General features: G+C 46.0%; 1 protein-coding gene across 2 annotated transcripts in view; it reads right to left on the reverse strand.

Annotated features, from left to right (window-relative positions):
- Positions 1-21,944, reverse strand: part of INO80D (INO80 complex subunit D) — a 227,190-nt gene that overhangs the window by 99,959 nt on the left and 105,287 nt on the right. For both annotated transcript variants that reach the window (XM_069615563.1, XM_069615562.1), the window contains exons 6-7: positions 17,115-17,339; positions 2,496-2,605 (exon numbers count right to left, since the gene is read on the reverse strand). In XM_069615563.1, coding sequence (XP_069471664.1) covers positions 2,496-2,605; positions 17,115-17,339 — 335 coding nt within the window. The remainder of the gene's footprint in view (positions 1-2,495; positions 2,606-17,114; positions 17,340-21,944) is intronic.

Genomic DNA, 21,944 nt, shown 5'->3' on the forward strand with positions numbered 1-21,944 from the left:
TGTGAGTCGTCCAGCACTTTTTGCTGGACTCTTGGATTTTTTTAAACAATTCTCCCGAGTGAGTGGGAACCTTTTTCCCCCACTCAGTCTTTTATTCTACCATTGGAATCCTTTTTCAACCCTTTTTGGAGTCATGCTTTCCTCCAACTTTTAAGGCATCTGCAATGTATTATTGCAGCACACAGCACTTTCTGTGAAGTGTTGCTGGGAGCTCTTTGAGCTGCACTTTTGTATTTTCCTTGGGATAACAAACGTTACCAAGGACATGGGGACACTTTCTATCCTTCTTCACTTTCATATTGCGGAATCAGAACACCCCACCTTATCTGAAGTGCTGAGGGCACACAATGCATCTTTTTCCACTTCTCCTTTAACTTTCTAGTTGCAGTGACAAGTTCATCTAAGTGGATGGTGCCAGTGGATGATTTCTACTGACTTTTTGGGAACTTTACAAGCAGGCTGCTATCGCAGCTGCGTTAAGGGACGCATGGTCACCATTGACCTAAAATGGTGGATGTACTTTTTTTTCTTTGCCATCTCTTGATGACTTGTCCTTTCTTGAGCCTTCTTCTACCTACTTGGGTGGAGGAGGTACTGCTAGGTCTTTTGTCTTTGGCTGGCTTCCTTGGAAAGCCTGCCAAGGCTCTCTGCGTACTTGAAAGGACAGGAAGTGGGGGAGGTGACCAAAACACCCCTGGTCTTTGTCCTGCAGTGTGTCTGCCTGGATCCAGTTCTAACTGGACAAGCCAGCCCCCCTGATTTGCACGAAGGCTTGAATGTTGATTGGTGAATCCCAACGGTTTTCCTGCATATAAGGCGAGGGTCCTGGAGCAGAAAGGGAGAATAGACCAATGTAACAAAGAATCAGAAGAATAGTAAGGACGCACGGAGCCACCGCCAGCAACCGCCAGAGAATGAGTAACCGCTGCTGGTGCAACCTCCTTTCCTGGTCGACAGGGAAGATCCAGACCGGACGACTTCCTCCCTTGGACTGGTGGGCCTAAGCAGTCTCAAGACAAACTGCATTTCGACCCGTTCCTCGAAGAGCTGTGACCGTAATGGCCTGAAATCTCTCAATACCCTGGGACCTGGACCATTTTGCTGTGCATCGTCTCCTGAAGCACAGTTTCGGCTGAAACCTTGTGGGCATCCTTCTGGGCCTACAGTGACACTTTTCCGCTCCGAGACGTCTCCTCTTCCAAGTCGGCGACTGAGAAACGGAGGGAAGTCTGCAGTGTGACAACCGTCGCTGCTCCGAAGCCTGCGCCGAGCCGCAACAAGCCAGCATCGTGAAGATCATCTGCTGGGCGTTTCATACGAAGAAACTGACCGTCTGGTCATGCCAAAATTTCTTTCTTCAGCCTCCAGGCCAAGGATCCGAACAGGAGCTGCTGTTGCCTCACCTTGGGGACCCGCCAGTGACATTGTTTCTTCATCTGAAAAGGTACTGTCCCCACTCTTAAGTGCTCACCTGGGTGCTTGCCGTTTAGATCTGTACTCCTCCTTAGCTTCTTGAGACACTTGGACAACCCAATAGTGTTCTCCCAGGCCTAAGCACATCGGTCCTTTGAGCAACAATCCTCCAGGGGGTCTAACCGACGTCCCTGAACTCTCTTTATAAGAAACATCTTACCAACCTGTAACATTGAAGAATACGGCTAAACGTTTAACTAGGACTGTGTCTGCCTTCCTTTGTTCTTCTGCCCACTGGTCCTGGTCACCCAGTGTCCGAACTGACAGACTCATCCCCAGATAGGACTGGACTTTTTAAAGAGTAGGCTGCCTAGAAGTCACTTATCTGTATATCATCTAGGGTCTACCAGTGAATCGAGTAATGCTCAGCAAATATTGTACTGTATCCATATGAATAAGATTACTTACCTGAAATTCTAGTATTGTGTTGGTCTGCCTTAGTGTTTATAATAAATAACTATATTGTTATAAAACTACATGTGTAAGTGTATTCTTGACTATAAGTGTGCTCTGAAGTTTTTGTACTTCCATACAGCCCTTCCCCCTCCTAGACTAAGCCTGGCTGCTCGACCATAGCTACCAAACCTTTTGGGTAGTTCAGGCCAAACCTAACAGTTGGAGTCCTGTACACCCAAGAGTGAGTTTTGTAAAGTTATTCCACATGTGGACTTTAGTAAATATCCCTAAAACCAATCCAGTCTGACTTTAATAAAATATCTGCATAATCCATGATTGGATAAATTATTGAAATGTGCCCGATAACCTGGAACTGAAGATGTTACAATAAGTAGTCAAATTTGGAGCCACAATGGCCCTTCAATATTATCTGGTGTTCAACTAGCCTTGGACAACCGAAGACAGCAAGCCATTAAGCACTTGAGTTAAGCCTACCCAGCACCACTGTTTTTCATAAAAGATTATGGTAGACATGGTCTAATCCAAATGCTGTTTTTCTGAATTCTGAAAGGAAAGTAATAGCGAGAGGTACACATTTGTCTTGCCCATTGGGATAAAGAGGATACGTTGGAAGCAGTGCCTGGTGAATGGAATAGACTTGCTGGTGCAGCTTTCACCCCTCAATATTCCACTGCACAGCACCGGTTCAGCACCTCTCAGCTCAGGCTGGTTGGGCCTAAAACACAAAATTTGAAGATTATTCTAGAGAAGATAAAATAACCAACACCCTTTCACCTCATCAAACGCAAGATACGGCCTATTCCAAACCCATTGGCCTTCTTTGTTGTCGTCATCTCTGGACAAGTCCACTGTGAAACTAGTTTCATTGGCCAACAAAGTCATGCCAGATTGATGAATGAATTATTTAAAAAGACAGATTTCACAACACTGAGTGCAAATCGGCAAGGCACACAAAACACAAAGAAGACTGCCACAGTCTGTCAGAGATACTAAAACGATTATTTCATGAATTTGTATTTAAACACCTCCCTGGGCACTCAACTGCTACAGCAGAATTCAATTTTTGCAATTCATTGACCCACTTTGTGGGATCCGTAACGTTTTGCTTTATTTCAGCTGGCTTCCCATTTTATTTTTACTTTACTTTTATTGTATTTATCATTTGTATAGCGCCTATTGTGATTGTTTATTTGTAAAGCGCTTATACACAAGTGAAGTGCTTCAAAGTGCTTCAAGGCAGGATGGGAATACAGGAAACAGTCATTCCTAGGCCTTGAAGATTCCGAATGATCGAACAACAATAACTAGCATACTAGGCCAGAGGCATTTCTACGAGTTTAAGTGCATGACAGACAGTGGATAGAAAAGGGGGGCTAGGGGTGGAGGGAAAGGGACATACAGAACAATAAACTACGTAACGTTTTGCTTTATTTCAGCTGGCTTCCCATTTTATTTTTGTTTTTATTGTATTTATCATTTGTATAGCGCCTATTGTGATTGTTTATTTGTAAAGCGCTTATACACAAGTGAAGTGCTTCAAAGTGCTTCAAGGCAGGATGGGAATACGGGAAACAGTCATTCCTAGGCCTTGAAGATTCCGAATGATCGAACAACAATAACTAGCATACTAGGCCAGAGGCATTTCTACGAGTTTAAGTGCATGACAGACAGTGGATAGAGAAGGGGGGCTAGGGGTGGAGGGAAAGGGACATACAGAACAATAAACTACCTTACTAGGCCTGGCAACATTTCAGATTGATTGGTAGTTGGTCATCTAATGCGCCTATGCATGAGTATTTCAGGTACAACCAAGTTGGGGGAGAATATGACAGAAAACCTACTAGGCCTAGTACATTCTGTTAGGACAGTTTTTCTGAAGTCCAACTTAGGGAATAGCAAAACCATTCAACTGAGGTAGTACAAGACTCCACTCTTAGTACAAGGCTGTACCACCTGAGTTATGGTAGCATAGTCAGAGCAGCCAGGCTTATATTAGGAGGGAGAGAGGGCTGTAGAATCAGTACAAATGAAATTGTAATACAAATGGTCCAAAGAAACACTGAAACACTATGTATTGTAAAAATAAAGGATTTATTTAAATACTACAGGTAGGCCCAGATAAATCTTGGGGTAAATAAGTAACAATACACATCATATGCAACCACAATTATAAAAACACAACACTATGCTTGAAGGTTCACAGACCAAAGAATAAACCTTATTTGGAACACCCAGCAATAGTTCTAGGGAAGTCAAAACCTTTTCATACACATTCAGAATAGGTCACACCAATTCTTGGGGAGTTAAAACCGATGGTTACTTTCAGATTACATTCAATAATGCAAGGGCAGTAGACCCTACCAGTTGTACTGTAACGCTCAGCAACAAATCACATAATCAGTTAACTGGACAGTATACATTTTGTGAATAGTGGAACACTTATTCTAGGTACAGTAAAAACCTCTAACTACTTTTGGATTAGCACACAGTTATAGTAGGTGAGAAAAACCTAAGGACGTAATATTCCATTACAGGTGCTTTTGAGATCAGTGAAACACAAACTGAGATAAGCAGTAACTCTTGTAACGTATTTGTAAATGGCACAAAGCTAACTCAAATTAAGTAAAACCCATGTACTTTTGCAATCTCCCAATGAAGTCCAGGTTAAATATTTCCCAGCAATATGAGTTAAACTTATGTACCACCTGTGAGGGACAGTTAGAACCAAAGACTCTTTTTGTGTCGGTCTACAACAGCACAGGGAAAGCAAAACCCAAAGTTACACATGAATGACTCAAAGTTATTCTAGGTAGGTGAGACTTATGCAGACTTATGCTGGGCAGGCTAACAGCAAGTCAAGGGAAGCACGACCCAGTTGGAGAACACTCACACATTTATCCCAACAGGAATAATCAGGTGAAACATTACTTTAGGAAGAGGCACAACCAAATCACAAGTGTATAACTTTACATCTACTTTCTATTAGAATGGCAAAACGGTTTCTAAGGAAAGAAAGAGGTTAACCATACTTTTGAGAATAGTGCATCACACATCCAAGGTAAGTAACATTTGCAACAGTTCACCCTTAGAATTACAGTTACCAACCAACTCTTTTACAAGTAAGTAACTTTTAAACACATATTCTCTTTTCTAGGCAAAAGGCCCAATCCCTAAATAGTGTTTCCCTTATTCTTGGAGCACGAGTGTTCTCAGTGGCAGAACAGGGGTCACTAGGATCTAGTGTCCAACAGACAGTGTCAGGATAGGTTCTTAAGTAGCAAAAGTCAGAGTTCCTCAGGAAGACTGGGCAAACAGGTGAGTATTTTACTTAAAAGTTAGAAGAGGGTCCAGGGGCTTCACAGAAGACACCCTAGCAGGATTCTAGCAGTGGGACTGGGTGCACTGGATGAGAGGCCTCCCCATCACAGACAACACCCCAAAACTACACAGGAATCCCAAGAGGCTTAAGGTAAGTACATACCAAAGCCAACACAGTACCTCAGCATTGAAGAAGATTTAGCAGCAGGAGGAATTCAGGATCTGCAGCCAAAAAACCCGGTCAGTGGATTCCTTGTTGTGGTGACTGAAAGAAAGACCTCAGAAGGAACTTTGCAGCAGGGATCAACTGAGAAGGCTCTAGGCAAGGCTTTCCTCGCGGCTGAATGCGGCTCTGTGGATTTGGTGCTATTTACAGGAGCACAGAAGACAGAATATTGCGGTTGAATTCTCGTTGTTACAAAGGTCCAGCACGCTGGTGAGGGGACTTTTCGGACTCGATTAGTATCTCTGGAGATACAACAGGATGCCCATGAAGTTTCAGCAAGATTCAGAATTCGAAGACGGTGCACCGCACAACGGCTCGAGGTCCCAGGGTATTGGGGTATGGCAGCCCCGCAAGGTTGCAGCAACGCATGATGGCTCAAAATGCAGGTCTTCTTGAGTCTAGTGGGTCTCACCAGGCTCTGGTTGGGGATCATCGTTTTCTGAGTCCCCCAGGCGATTGGAAGGAAGGGCTACAGCAGGCCCTGGTTACACAGCAGGCTCTCCGATTGCTGGAAATCGTCTCGGCTGCTTTTCCTTCATCATCCTCTTCGGTTTCGGTTCCAGTGGTCGACTTGTCTTCAGCTTCAAGGTTCGCAGTATTTATCAGGAACTACAGCACAACTTCTGCATTCTCACCCTGCATTTTACAAGAAGGGGCAGTCTGGTTTCCCAATCAGGACAGCCAGCCCCCCCCCCCATTTGGGATTTGTCCCCATTCAAGCAAGGAGGAAGACAAAGGGCTGTGGATTTTTGGACTCCTCCCTCGCTTCCTGCCTTCACAGACAGACTGGAGCCTGGGAGGCGAGTCCAGGGGACTAATTTCCCACCCTGGACATCAGGGGAAGGATCAAGAAAGGACAAGAAACACTAAAATGGCGAAAAAGGAAGGCAGGGGCCATTTTGGTAAAATTAGCACCCTTGGGTGCCTTTACTGCAGTTGTGAACACAGCCTGCGGTAAAGGTGCACCAAATTAATACGAGGGATCACTGCCACCAGCCATTGAAGGTAAGCTTGTCCCTGTAACACAATTGTCATAATTTTAGTGTGAACGGGATACATTGTACCTCCACAGCACTCCACATAAGGTGGGGTGTGCTGGTGTCACCAAATAAAATGTAAAAGGGATCCAAAGATCCTTTCTACCCTTGGGAAGGAACAAGTTACTTACCTGTAATTGTTGTTCGCCAGCATGGATCTGGCACGGATTCACATGCTCATGAATATTCCCCGTCGTCATGCTGGGAATCCTCGGTAAAAGATAAAATCAGTTTCATTTCTGAACGGTCTTTCTCCTAACAACCAATCACTGAGTTCTGGGTCATACTGCCCCCAGCCAATGACTGCCCTCTACCTAAGCCCCTCCTCAGGCAGCCATCTTCAGATTTGGTAGCAACTAAAGTGGCAGTAGGACCAAGAGAAGAGCAGCAGAGGGGTAGGCGGTAGGGTTCGCATGTGAACCCATGCCAGACCCATGCTGGAGAGCAACAGTTACAGGCAAGTAACTGGTTCCTTCTCCAGCATGGGGTCTGGCATGGATTCACATACAAGAATACATAGCAGTACACACATGCACAACCATGGGGGGTGGCAAAGCTCAACATAAGCTTCTCTTACCTCTTCACCAGACTCACCTTCAAGTGAACAGGTTGCGGAGCAGTGCTTGGCCGACTCTGGACCACTCCCCTGAATCCCTGTCGAAGCAGTAGAACTTTGTGAAGGTATGCGTCGACCTCCACGTAGCAGCCCTGCAGATGGCCAGCAGAGGCACACCAGACAGGAACGCTGTTGTAGCAGCGATCACCCTGGTAGAATGGGCTCTCGGACGACCAGGCAGCGGTCGTTTTGCCAATCAGTGACAGTGGGTGATACAGCCGGAGTGCCACCTGGAAATGGAAGCCCTGGAGAGGGCCTTGCCATGGTTCACAGGACCAAAGTTCACAAAGTTCCGGAAACTCTGCAGGCCACATAAAACTTCTGCGCTCTAGCCACATCCAGCGAGTGTAAAGTCCTTTCAGCCGGTGACAAAGGCGGTGGAAAAAACACAGGCAACACCAAGGGCTCATTTAGATGAAAGTCCGACGGCACCTTGGGCATGAAGGAGGGGTGCGTCCGCAGCACCACCCTCGCCTGGTGAAAATTCAAGTAAAGTGCTTTACAGGAGAGGGCCTGGATCTCACCCACTCGTTGTGCAGAGGTGATGGCCATGAGAAAAGCTGTTTTTCACAACAGAAACTTGAAAGGAACAGAATGCATAGGCTCGAACAGGGGTCAGCCTATTAAGTAACACATTGAGCTCCCACACCAGGGCCGGAGCCTTCACCAGTGGGAAAGAGCGTAATACTCCCTTGATGAATTACTTGACCAACCGGTACAACCACAAGGAGGGTCGTCCTGAGAGATCTGATGTAGTGGGAGATAGCTACCAGATGAACCTTGATGGAGGCGTGAGCCAGCCTCGATTTGGCCAACGACAGCAAATATGGAAGTATCTGAGGAGCCGTGACCTTCAGAGGGTCGATCTTCTAGGACGGCACCAAATAGCAAATCTCTTCCACTTGAGTCCGTAGCATTACAAAGTAGACGATGCTCTAGCCTTGGCAAGAACTTCCTTGCACTCTACAGGGAGATCATAGCCACCGAATTCTAGCGCTGCAGGAGCCAGGCCTTCAGGTTCAGAGACCCTGTATTGTGGTGAACAATGGCGCCTCCTTCCCTGGCGAGACGATCCGCAACCACTGGCAGCTTGACTGGTGGGGACGCTGACATGCTGAGAAGGTCCGGGTACCAGATCTGCCTCACCCATGCCGGTGTGATGAGGATCCAACTTCTCCCCCTCGCTGCCCGGAGGGGTGGACGCTGCCGAAGACAAAGAGCCTGAACTTCTTGGTCGCTGCAGAAACCGAGTCTGGCGACGGCTGGGCTCGCAAGCAGTTAGGCGCAAAATCAGGCATCCGGTACTTCTTCTCTAAACGGTCCCTCTTAGCTATGGCCATAGAAGGGTTCTTCATGAGCGCCAGTTCTTCATCCAAAATGTCATCCAAGAGTGGGACTGAAAGGATGGTCTTCCTCTTCGCCTCACGGAGCAGGTATAAGAAGCCTTCCTTCTTCTCCTGTGGCGCAAGCTGAAAGAGCTCTGAAGATCATCGCGTGGAAGGAGCCTATCTCGTCCGGCGGAGGGGATCTGGGTGTAGGCGACAGGAGGTCCCCAATCCCAACGTCGTCATCCGTGCCCGTCGTCATCGCTGTGTCTGATTCGGTCTCACCTGCCAGGCATGGCGGAGAAGGAGGCGACAGGTGGCAAGGAGGCAGCGGGTGCCTCTTCCTCTTCTTGGATGGCGGTTCCCCTGTCAGCGGGGCGGACGGTACCCGCGCCACTGGGAGAGCAGGCGGTGACGTTGCCGGCATCCTCTTCTGTATCTCAGATACAAGTGTATGAAGGGTGGAGAGAATGTCCATTGAAAGATCTCTAGGTGGCAGTTGTGGCATCAAGACTGGCAGCTGGGGCGTAGGAGCAGCGTCAGGGCCCTCGTTGTCCTGAAGCCCTCGTCTCCTTCCTCAACGGTATCCCCGTCATCGTCCTCATCGGCGCCCTCGCCCTAGGGAGCGACTCAGACGTTTCTCTCGTCGCCACCCTCCTCCTGGATGGTCTGGAGGTAGACGAGTTCCGCCTCCTGAGCAGAGGAGATATCCCGTGCCCTGGAGGACTTCAGCACCTCCCCCCCCACCCCTTTCTTCATGTCCAGAGGGGACAGTCTCGGGGGAGATTAACATAATCTTCTTCTCTGGGGTCTTCTCAATGGGCTGGTATGAAGTCTCTCTCCTGTCGGGGAGGGAGGCACTTGCCTTCGGAAGGGCACCCTGCGGGTCCGCCCCTACAGTCTTTCGAAAGGGGCACTACCACCACCTTGATGGAAGAAGCCGCCTTCGTCTGGTGCACCTGGGCTTTCACGGTCAGGCCAGTCCCCTTGTCCTGCTTGGCCTTCGTGGTCATTCCAGGCACCTTGTCCTGCTTGGCCTCCTCCTTAGGGGCCGACTCAGAGGTATGGTCCCCTTTGGCCTTCTCCGTCGAGGGAAGGCCGGACGCCGTATATGGTTTTGTCTTCTCCTTAGTCGTCTCCGGGGCCACCTTCAGCTTGCCTGGGTGATCGGACTTCCTCTTGGACGAAGATTCGGAGCATTGACTGGAGACCGATTTAGCTGGCAATGTCGAACGTGCCCTGGCCGCTGAGGAGCCAACCACAATAGCGCTCCAGACAGTAGCGGACTTGCAGTGCTTAGCCTTTTGTTGGACCCCCATGGGAGGGGCACCCTCAAAGGATTTAGAAGCCCGCTCAGCTTTCCCGGATCCGGCAGAGGCATGCTCCTTGGAACCACCCGGTGCAGAGGCCTTGGCTCACGCCGATCCTTCAACATGCGTTTTGAGAGTTCACGGCAAAATGCACACTCTTCCCCCTTATGCGTTGGATACAGGCAGTACAGGCACTGGGAAGGTTTGTCGTCCATGTAAACATTCTGCACACCGCAGTCGGAGCAAAGCTTGAAAAGGGAAGGGGAATCCTTCTCGTCCAACATGATCCACGTGGTGCAGGCCTTGAAGAATCTACTGGAAGCTTCTCTGAAGAAACTCAACGAAAATCTCCCTTGAGGGGCGCTGAAGAAATCTGAAAACAGGTCCCCGTTAATCGGAAGGATGATCAATGGAGCTTGAGGCTCGATTGAACGAAAAAGAGAGTTAACTCTTCCAAAAAGAGAAAAACGCAGCAAAAAAGCTCAAGAGCTAAGCACAAGGACTCCCAACATTTGAACGTGTGGTAAACATCTGAAGATGGCTTCCTGAGGAGGGGCTTCGGTAGAGGGCATTCATTGGCTGGGGGCAGTATGACCCAGAGCTCAGTGATTGCTTGTTATCAGAAATGAAACCTGAAACTGTTTTTTTCTTTTACGGAGGGTTCCCAGCCTGACTACGGGGAATCCATGCCAGACCCCATGCTGGAGAACTGTAGTTCTCTCAAGGTTAGACAGAGAAAGTTAAAAGGATAGCCCCTAGGGCAGAGGTCTTCAAACTGTGGGGCACAGCCAGAGCCCAGCATGAAATGTGTAAAAAAAATTAAAAATTAAAAATAAAAATGTATATATTTTTTTTTAGTTTGCAGGATATGGGCATGGGCAGGGGCGGCTCATATGGTCAGACTGGACCATAAAACAGCTCAGGCACCAATGAAAAAGTGTCCAGCAGTTGAAAATGGATATTCATTCCTTTAGGCACAGACTGTTTGAATAGTACCCAAGGGGGTGTTTTTTGTTAAAATGTAAGCAAATTGTGATATTAAAGAATATTTATTCAGCAACAATGGTCATAATTACTAGCTGCATAGTGAAGTAACTCATGAAACTGGCCCACATTGGCCAAAAAGAGTGACCCATTTTGACTGGCCTACACTAGAATTTTGCGTTTTTGGTATGGGCGTTGCCCTAATACCCTATAGGCCAGTCAGAGCCTGGCAGCTCATCCATAATGGGCTTGTCAACCCAGTGGCCCACTCACCCATTATGGAGGAGCCGAGGAGCCAGCCCAGTGAAACACAGAGTACTCCCTCGGCTGCTTTTTCCAGCTGAGGGAGTGCTCCTGGGTTGGCTGAACTGTCAAAGGGAAACAATGTTTCCCTTTGACAGCACAGTACCCCAGCCACACACGCTCACTGAGCTATGCAAGCCTGGGGCATTTTGCTTTGCCAGCCTTACATAGCTCATTGGAAATGCTGGCTGGGGCACTGCATGTCTGTATGTGTGAGGGGGAGCTCCTGCACCTCCTCGCACATACAGACAGAGCAACCTGGAGTGGGGCATTTCAGCACCCACGCGCAGGTCCCTGCAGAAAGTATGTTTATGCTCATTTATTTTATTTAAATAGTGTATGGATGCATGTATGCTTGTGTTATGAGTGGGTGTATGGTGATGGGTGCTTGTATGAATGATAGTGATTGCTGTGTGAAGGTGTGTATGTTTGTTTTGGTCCGTTGAGCTGATTTTCTTTATCATAGATGTCCAGTCAAAAATACCATGCTTTCCCCCTTCGCCCCCCAGCGCCAATTGTAAACTGTTTGACTTTTTACCAATTTTATTTTAAACGTATGCTTAAAAAAAAGCAACATTTGAACCCATTATTTAAAAAAAAAAAAAATATTCACGGTGGAAAACCCCCCCGAACCTCATTTGATTGGTTCAGGCCCCCTCGCTACGCTCAGTCGCTATGGCATTTTTGTGGGAAATATTAATTCCCCTCCACTTAAAAAATTCACCAGCTCCCGCTGGCACTCGGACTGTGTTGGGAACAGGGTGGGGGGGGGCCCAGGGTCTGTGATGGGTTGGAGAGAGCCCAGGGACTGGGTAGGAATGGGATGAGGGAGCCCAGAGACTGTGATGGGAGCAGGTGGGGGAGCCCAGGGACTATACTGGGAGTAGGGTGCGGTGACGGCGCAAAATAGTTCATAGCCGATTGTACATACTATACATTTGGCATTTTTTGGGGGAGCCCGGCCTGCCAAAATTTTGCTCAGGGGGGGGCCCAGGCCAAACAAGTTTGAAGACCACTGCCCTAGGGCAACCCAGCAACAACATGCACTTATTGCCAAAAAGTTGTTAAAGAGGATAACTTTCAAAAGACACTATGGAGAGTCTAAAAAACTGACACCCATAAAAAGAGTAAAAGATTCAGCGAGTGTGGAAAAAGGTTCCCACTCAGAGGTATAAAAGCAAAATGTTCTGGGGTTGACCCAGGTCAGGAAGATTTACCATTTCTATGAAAATCTTACCGAACACACTCAAGGTTCAAGGTTGTGCAAGTGCGCAGACAAGAAGTGCAGGTGGGTGGGGACAAGTGCGCCGAGTCCAGCAGGAGCCTGGGTTAAGTGCAGAGTGGTTGCCCCACTCATGGAAAGTATTCCTAGTGCAAAGCAGAGTGCAGAGGCACGTAGGCAAGTGCAGGACTGGCAGGGAAGCCTGGGACCTGTGAGGTTCTGGAGGTGCACCAGGCAATCAGACAGAAAACTGACCAAGTTAGGGAAGAGAAGGAAGGAGGGAAGCAGAGGGAAGAGAAAGCAGGCTAGCAGGAGAGAGGGAGAGAAGGAGAGAGGAAGAAATGAGAAACGTCTTGAGGGGTTTCCAGAACTTCCGGCTCAAGACAGAGAGAGGAAGGGAGGCCGTTCCATAGAGAGGCACCTGCAAAGAATAAGGATCTACCACCCAATCTGTGTTTGGGAAAACAGCCATTCCAATTGGTATGGTCTCAAAACGCTGTAGATGAAGATATGGTCTCAAATTGCTGTAGATGAATGCCCTCGGTGGACCCGTATGGGACCATCGTCTGAGGAGTTTAGAATGTTTGTGTGCATTTGGCCGATATGAAGGTGGATATGGGTGGACATGTCCCTATTAGCTACACATATCGAACTGGAATGTGGATGGGTGCTGAGTAGTTGTCCGGAGAGTATGGCAGTACAGGAGACTCATGTGTCCAGCTAGATCACATTTCATAGAGTATAGCTGCATTCTAACGGCAGGGGTGTTGTGTGATGTGTTTTAACATGGTGTATGATCGTAGATGAGTGCGGTTGGGCGGCCTTGCCTCAGATGACTTCCATAAGCATGGTGCTGCGTTGACAGCGTATCACAGTTCGATAAGATTTAATAAACCATGGGGGACCCCAATAAAATGTAAATTACGACACAAGATGTTTCTATCAAATCAAATGTTTTCATCAAACTGAAAAAGTCACAAATATTCTCCCTCCCTTAACCTTACCGTATTTCTCCATGATGGTAATCCGAATGAAGGAGTGTTCCACTGTACCACTTGGGAGGGCTTCAAGATATTACTTTGAGCCCACTCCTCCAGTCTGAGCAATAAACATTTGAAGAATATCTTACTGGTAATGTCCAATAAGGAAATTGGGGGCTGGTGGTCCAAGGACTCGTTGTCCAAGGAGATGACATATGTCTGTCTCGACGATTGCATCAAACAATTTGGTCTCATTTGAAAACGCTGCCCTCTCTAAAAGCGCCCATTGTTTCTCAATAAATTCTTTTTTTGGGTGTCTTTTAATAATTCTTATATGCTCTTTTGAAAGCATAAATCTGGCCAGCCATGTAAACACCACTCATTAAATCATGGTTCAATTTCTTTTTCAAGACTGAACATTCTGCATTGAACCATGTGACATCCCTTTCTATAACCTAGACCTCCTGAAATTGGTGGTGTGATGAATCCCTCAGTCTTATCACTTCTCCCCCACAGGGGGAGCCTTGCCAAGGGCTCAGGGGGGGGGTGAGGCTGCTACCCAATAGTCCCCCTGTGGTGGTACACAGCGGGAGGATCCATGGGAGGGGACCCCCTCTGTGAGAGGGATGAAGACTATCAAGGGAGAATGCGGTATGACAATTACCCCTCTACCCCCAGAACCAGATCCATACACACTGGTAAAGCCACAAGATTAACATCCTGTGTACCCCTTCTTTCTGCTCATAGTTACTTTATGCAGTGTAGTCCTGTTTAGGAGTATGAGGAAAGACCTACTGTGACGAGGAAGAGTAAGGCAAAATATGGCTTTGTAAACACGGACACGAGGAGGAATGAAGAGCCCTTGGTGGAACCAAAGCAAGCATGCCAGCTCTCACATGAATCGGCCAAGGATAAAAAGAGAGGAAAGACTTTTATAGACGTATGATCACCCCTGGAGGACCGGCACACTAGAGGGAGCTGCCGTGCAGAGAACGGAACGAATCGGGAGAAGCAGGTATCCAGTGGCGAGTGTTGGGAAGGAGGGGCGATCATCCCAGACCCTCAAGCGGTTTCAGATGAGGCAGAGGTTTGGAAGTGTGCAGTAGGGGTTTGGGGAGGTTATGGGGTGAAGGTGTGTCGGCAGGTGCTATAGTGCGGGAGGGAGGTGCATGCTTCGGCTTTAGAGTACACTGGGAATCAAACGCCATCCTAGATAGTAGCAGTCATATTGAAATCTAGACCTAGCTTTGAACTGCATCCAGGGCCACAGGCCCGAGCCCCACGCATGACAATAAGCGTATGCATTCGGGAATAGGTTGCACCTTGGGCACCAGTGACAAAGGGCAGAGTTGCAGAGATTCATAGACCCTTCATTGTCTCAGGTTGCCAGCATTCGCATCCCAGAAGGACTGCACCCTGTAAGGCCACAAGGGGTTTGAGAGCTATCTGCGAAAAGTGAACTTGTATGTTCAAAACTGTGCCTCCCAGGTTAGTGAACCAGGCCTAATTGAGAAGCATTATAAACCTGAGAAAGGGGTCCATTCCCAAATGTTAAAAGAATTACATTGGCAAAAGAGTGCCTGGCAAGATAATTAACTGGTGAAAGATATAATCAATCAGAGGAAGGGGTGGGTGGATATGGAGCATTGTTGTTAGGAGACCTTTGAATGATGAATTCCCAGAGAAAAAGACTGGCCTGCCTAGGGCACCCATGCAGGACAACAAGGTGGGGTCTCTCTCTACTTGTGGGATAGGATTAGGGAGTAGATTTCTGAGTTGTTACTCCTTAAGGAACTCACTGATTGAATGTTGGTTTATCTTTGCAGCATCATCAGGCATTCTTAGCCCGGAAAATGCAATGATTTTCTCACTGTCAGGATGACTCTAATGCGGCTTGGATTCAAGCCCCTAGCTCACCGCCCCAATCTAAGCAACCTCGCTATTAGTACTAGGTATCCTGTGCACACCTAGAGTAGTTGTAAAGCCAAGGCAGACTTCTCCAGTGGAGTTGTAGGTTGACAAGCTCGAGGTTCAAGTAAAGGAATGTGTTGGAAGATCATGTATAGTTAACAGTGTATTGCTCTTAGAGTCCCGAACGAGATGAAGGGACAGTATTATGGTTCCCAGAGATTAAAGGTCCAAAGCAGCTGTTGGTTCTTGCCAGGATCTGCTTTCCTTCAACCACAACTGTTTGTTACTTCTAAGGCAAAATAAAGATTGAAGTAGCCGATTGGTTGCGTGGGACACTGGCCCTAAAGCTAGAGATATTCCAATGTTAAGCACAAGCCAATGTTAGTTTATTGGAATCTCACTATCGACACGTTTTGGCTCTATAAGTCTGGTGCTTTCAGTTTTCCTCTTCTCTGGTGATGTCCAGTTATTGGGGGGTAACTGCACTGGGTTCTTGAAATCCAATGGTGGCTCCAGCTATGCCAATGCAGCAGAGGTTGGAGGGCCACCAAGTAAGTTAAGAAAAGGAAGAAAATGATCTGCTGCTGGAAAACATTGGGGCAGGCCCGGTCCAAAGGAACAATGATTCTGATGGCAGCATAGTGGTCCACTATGGTCCACAGACAGCAGCAGATAAGTATTTGACAGTTTCCAAAGTACCCATGTTTTTTGTAAAACCAAATGTCTCAGTTCTGCTCCTTAATCATAGTAAACCCAGACATGTTTAGTCTGTCCAGTTTACAGTGATTTGCTTTCTCTGTGTCCTCATCTCATTTTCTGCCTGAGGTCAGACCTAGCATGTTCTCAGAGGCCAGGTAGGTAGTCAGCAGAGGAGACAACTGTTGGTCCTGTCAAGGAAACTAGGAATGGATGTAGGGTTCTTGTCGGGTTCTAGATTCTCTGGTGTCTACAGGCACCAGCAGAACTTCATTATGAAGTTTATTTGGGAGGACCGAAAATCCACCCTTCCACAGAGTCCTTGAGTCAATGCCTGCTCTTTGTGTTTCAAGGACTCATCCCACTAGTGAACAAATAATAGTGAAAACAAATAGTGAAAACAAATAACAGTGAAAACAAATAACAGCGAAAACCCTCGCTCTTTATGGCTCTTTAGCGAATTAAGGAAGAAAATAAATCTGCACTCTCAAGGGTGTATCCAATCTAACACTGTGGTTGCTACCCTATCACTGTAGCCAGCCACATTGTTCCCAGTGTTTGGATAGGCATGTGTATTCCCAGTCAAAGTCTCCAGATACACTTTCAAACTAGTCTCATAGGAACAGCAACACGGCTAAGGAAATTCCCTTAGAAGGATATATTTGTGTTATCCATTTTGGCCACAGAGGTCTGGTTTCCCTGCCGACCTGACAATATTCTGGTCATGTGAGGAATGTCCCCTGCATGTTGCCATTGATATCACATTCACCCACAAGTGGACAAGCAGACCTGGGAGCAGTACACTGTATTGGGGATTTAAAATTGTGCTCTGTAGAACCACTCCTAAAGTCCTGCCTGTACCCCATCTGTTGACAACATGACAGAGCATTCAAAAAGGCAGACATATAAGAATAGAGTATTAACATGCCAAAAGTGTACTTGGTGTAACCTGTCCCTTGGATACTTAGGGGTTCCAAGAGACAGATTAGTCACATGTGCATCCCCAAGGAGGTCCTTCTCACTTTAGGGCTCATCATGAAGAATTTGCATAGCCATTCGGGGGAAAAGGTAAAACGCACACTGGACTCTTGTTAGAATCACAGTTTAGGACTTTAAGCAACACACTAGCCATCTGGACAACCATTATAAATGCCATGTATTATTACATGCTATTGTTACAACTATTTTCTAATCATATCCAAATGCCTGGTGATATTCGCAAATTCCAAATTGTGTGTAATTTACATGAGGTGAGACATCTTCTAAAGTCTCCATCGTCTGTAGCAAACTCCATACCTGGTCGATGCACTGCTCTCCCCCCGGAGTTCTTGCATCAGCTGCCCTGCACAGTCTGGGTCCTTGTTGGCAGCCTGAACCAATGCTTTCCGTAGAGTATTCCGGCACTTCTTGGGACCAAATTCTGCCCTCTCGAGGCGGCAGAGATGCTTGTATTTCTGCTGGAAGTAAGTACAAAGTTGGGCCACCCTGGAACTCCTACTGCAGGAAGAGTCATTTTGTGGTCTGCAAGAAATGACACAGTTTGTATGTAAATATAAAACACAGGAACAGTTAAACAACCAGCTAGATTGTTTATAGAATCTGAACAGCAATTAAATGGTGAGAGGCAGATCTTTATACACAATAAACTACCACAAAGTGGTCAAAACCATGCTGTGCATAGACACACCCAATGTAACCCACTGATGCCACTCAATGGAGGATGAAACCAGCCTGTGGTTGCTTGTGGCCTCGTGCAAAAGGGATGCGATTTATGGTCTGCCTTTTTGGGGTGTGGCCCAGTCTGATTTGCATATGGCCTTCTCCCTTCTGCAAAGGCATGACATGCAAAACAAAAGAGGTGATGGCTGGATGGTTTAGAATTAATCTTAACCTCTGGCATTGCTCTAGGCAACCCCCCAGACCATCGTTCTCCGCCTGCCAAGTCATTACAAAAGGGAAAAGACCACATGCAAATCAGGATTGGTCCCACCCCAAAAGGGGCAGTCCAGCCCACAAGCATCCCCAAACATGTTTCGCCCTTGTTGGGCCTCATCAGTGAGGAGTAGCTTGGGTCTCTATGGCAGGCATAAAGAAAATAGTTTTAAGAGAGTATACAGGATCAATGCCCAAGGTTAAGATTCATTCAAATCGGTCCATCCATCACTCTTCAGTTTCAAGGGAAAGATGCAATAAATGGAATAGGGATTTAGCAGATAAATGCCTATTCTGTGATGAAAGATAGAGAATATTGTTCAAGTTATGCTTATCTGCCCTCTATGCTAGGATTTGCAGACAGGATACCTGAAATCCCTGTTATTAGAAAGATCAAAAAGAAACACTGCACAAGCCATTGCATTATGCTGTGCATCAAATGACACCTTGGCAGTGCATTTGGTGGCAAATTATAATTTTAGGGCATGGAGGAGGTGAATGGACAAAATAAACAGCATTTAGGATGTTACCCAACAGTGGCGTTACTAGAAATCAGTATTAGAGGGGGCAAACGAGGGGGCAAAAATAAAACATTGTAGAGGAGCAGGTGGACACCTTCTCCCTAATCTCCACCCCCATAGTACCGTCCTATTGGAATGACAGAAGAGCCACAACTGGGAACCCATGCATGAATCCTTACAATATTCCTGTACCACATTGAGTATATAAGAGACGATATACACTCAGGCAACCATTTAGACTGTACACACAAGATGACATAATGGAGGAGCGTTACCAAGAAGGATGGCCATTGCCGAGCTGTCGAAATTCAGCCATGAACAAAACGGATGAACGTTAAAACAAAGTCTGACGACAACAAAAGAATGTTATAAAGAAGATAAGAACCCTTTGCTGAAATGATATGAAAATGTAACTGAAGAACTAAGAGAAAAATGTATTCAACAATACAGTAATCCCAAACACAAAGAAGAATGATTCGACTCACTGTTCAATAACTGTAAATACACTGAAACACAAGGTAAAAAGAACATTGCTTATATGGGGTATATATTCAACATTTAGGATGACCATTAGAACAAGATGGACGATGGCTCGCGTCAATCAACCCAGCTACCTCAAAATACGAGCCTGTGATTTTAAAGTGAAAAGATGATGAAGAAATAGTTTTTCCCTTGCAAAATAGAGGAGTACATTGGCCTACCACCAAGGATGCTATTTCGAGAGATGAAGGGAAAGTACGAAGGGTGTCCAATGAGCAGACCATGTGTGACATATTTCTCAACATTAGGAGGAACAAGAACATATACAGATGACAAGTGTTAGATAATTAAAAGAGTAGAACGTTTATATGGGATAGAGTTAGCAAGTCTCTTAAAGCCAAGAGGAGCAACCGCACCCAGTATCATTGAATCAAATAGATACACTGTTGACATGAACAAATTTGTGATCTTATAACACGTGACGAAGAGCTCGCAAACAAGGGCTTTTCATTAGAATTGAAGCTAAGATAATGGTGTGCCTACACTCCCTTGAATGTTCAGAGACTGGCAAGGTCAATCTTCAAAACAGAGGACACTGGCATGAGGCCTACCGATGAGAGAGGGTGGACTAATTGGGAAAACAAGGGGAGAGCAGACGTATCGCCAAGCACCTCGTTTTCGGGTCTATGTACATGCTGCTAGTGAGCAGAATGTCCAAGGTTGGATTTGGTTGCCAACCAATTAGAAAAGCCTGCCATACACTTTTACATACAATATTCCAAGTATTATTCTGCTGTCATATTCATTCGGTGTGCAACGTAGATAAAAGTAGCTCAGGGCGTGTCATACAGACAACGGGCAGCCATTAATATAAAGATGCAACTCGTGCAAGCAAACCCATAGCTTTGAGGAGGACCCATAGTGGTGCAATAATACGATGAGGAAATGAAGGGAAAATAGAGGGGGGGGGATAAGTGGGTGGATGGATAGTTGGGTAAGTTAGTGGGTACATGAACAAGTGTGGAAGTGTGAGCGCTCTGAAGGCATCATGAAGTAAGACACAAACATATTCAGCTTTCTAATCGCAAGTTTTATTTTTACTTCAAAGTGGGTTGGAGTAAGGCCCAACTTGCCGCATACGAAGGTGGGATTTACCTACTTAAAGAATACTAAGGATAGTCTATGTCAGTATGTCCAAATCAAGACTCGGTGTCCAAAACCTGTACTTGCCCTCACAACTAACTTCATCCACTGCTCTTGGCTTGACATCAGCTTTCCCTTACCCAAATTCAGAACAGTATATGCAGGAAGCCCAGCCAGGACAGCTGTCCCGTGTGACAGACCAATAACAGACTTGATTGTAATACTGGTTTTGTTATAAGTAACCAAAAGAGGGAAGCTTTTTGATTACACAAATGTTCGTTTACATTGGTAGAGTTCATCATGGATAAAAAAGGCAATGACGACGGGAAAAGAAAACAAGCTAAAGGAGGAGCTGAGAAAAAGCGTGACAAGAAAAAATTAGAAAAAGAGGCAGGTCAATATCAAAAAGTGACGTATTTATGTCCACAAAATGTGTCCGTCCAACAGATGCTTCAACTTTTGAAGTTGTCCAAGAAGTACAAGATGAGGAAGTAGAGCGTCATAATGTGGATGAAGTGGCTGAAGCGGAGTCATCTGAAAATGTTGAGGGAAAAACAGTGGTTTGTCAGGCCATCATCAGAAACTCTACTTACCTTTTTAAAATTCCATTCAGGTCAACCAGAAGACCTACCAATTAATTTCAATACAAAAAATGATATCTTGAACAATTGAACTGAATGTCTCTTCTCTTGTTATCTGAAAGTATTTGCCCTGCTTAAGAATATTTGTAATTTCTTGTGTTCTAATAACGTTTGCCTTTTACAAACTATTGAGAGTATTCTGTACGCCACCAGTAAGGTATTAATGTCCCCAGCACCCTTGTCACTGAAGTCACCTGTGGGTGTAGGTTGTGTCTGTGGGCCATCCCAAAAGGGCCTTGTCTGATCCAGAAACTCAGAGTGTACAGTATTGAAGTATATTTGTGGGTTACTATTCTATTGCTCCCTTCTAAAGAAGGCTTTATAACGAACTGATCAATTATTAATTGTTTATGCAAGAAACCTTGAGTGTAAGAGTTTCTTTGAATACCTGTAACTGTGAATCTTTGTGCAACTTCACTACAGCTCACATTTCCCCTCTTAAGATAAGCCTGGCTGCTCAACACTACCAAAACTGTGTGGTACAAGCTTATACCAAAGGTAGGGTTGCCTATACCTGTAGTCATAGTTGTTTGTAGTGTTCCCAGAGGGTACTGCATTCAAACTCTGCCTAACAGCTGCCCCGACCTATCTGGGATATGAACTTGTAAATTTTGTATCTCGAGAGGGAGGGATAAAACATCTAACCAGCAAAACTGGTCTGCTACTCGCAAAAATGAGGCTGTTCTACACACACCTATGTGCATCCGCACGGACTCCCCTGATTAGGTCTTACCGAATGTAAGTGGGGCCGACGATTTTGTACAGGCTGGACATCAAACTAAATGACTTAGGGAAGCAGTTAAATAACATCCAAGGTAAACTCTGGAAAGAGACATTGAGGCTGGCAAACTCAGTACCCAACGCCGTAATATGGCACGAGTTTGGGTTTGTCTCACTTGCCACTAGGGCAACATGGAGGAAACTTACGAGTTAAGGAAAATTGCTAAACTCTCCTCTAGATTCCTTGTACCAAAAATGGGGTGAAGTGAAAACTCACACTTCTGGAACTTCAATTATACTAAGGTTGGAGATGAGAGAGCTTTTAAGTGAAATTGGCTCTTCAAAAGACGAGTTGATAATTAAATCAAGCTAAAGTAAAGAAAAAGCTATTTCGATATGACTGGGGAAAACATCAGAAGAAATAGCAAAGTATAGCTCGTATAGGGAATACTTAAAATTGGTGTACAAAAGGGAACAGATTTCAAAATACCTTCCCATGCCCTAGGAGATTACTATAGCTTTGATTACGATTAATGTTAATGTTAAAGGACATTTGTACCATGCACTATCACCACCGGAGTGGTCCCTTGGCGCTCCGGTGGCTCTGAAAAAGGAGGAGAGGTTGAGTTAGTAGGAGGCAGGCAGGAAAAGTGCAAGAGAGCAGTGATGTGCTGTTGGCGGCCTCAGCC

This window comes from Ambystoma mexicanum, chromosome 9, assembly GCF_040938575.1.
Source record: "Ambystoma mexicanum isolate Mex_15411 chromosome 9, UKY_AmexF1_1, whole genome shotgun sequence".
Taxonomy (NCBI): domain Eukaryota; kingdom Metazoa; phylum Chordata; class Amphibia; order Caudata; family Ambystomatidae; genus Ambystoma; species Ambystoma mexicanum.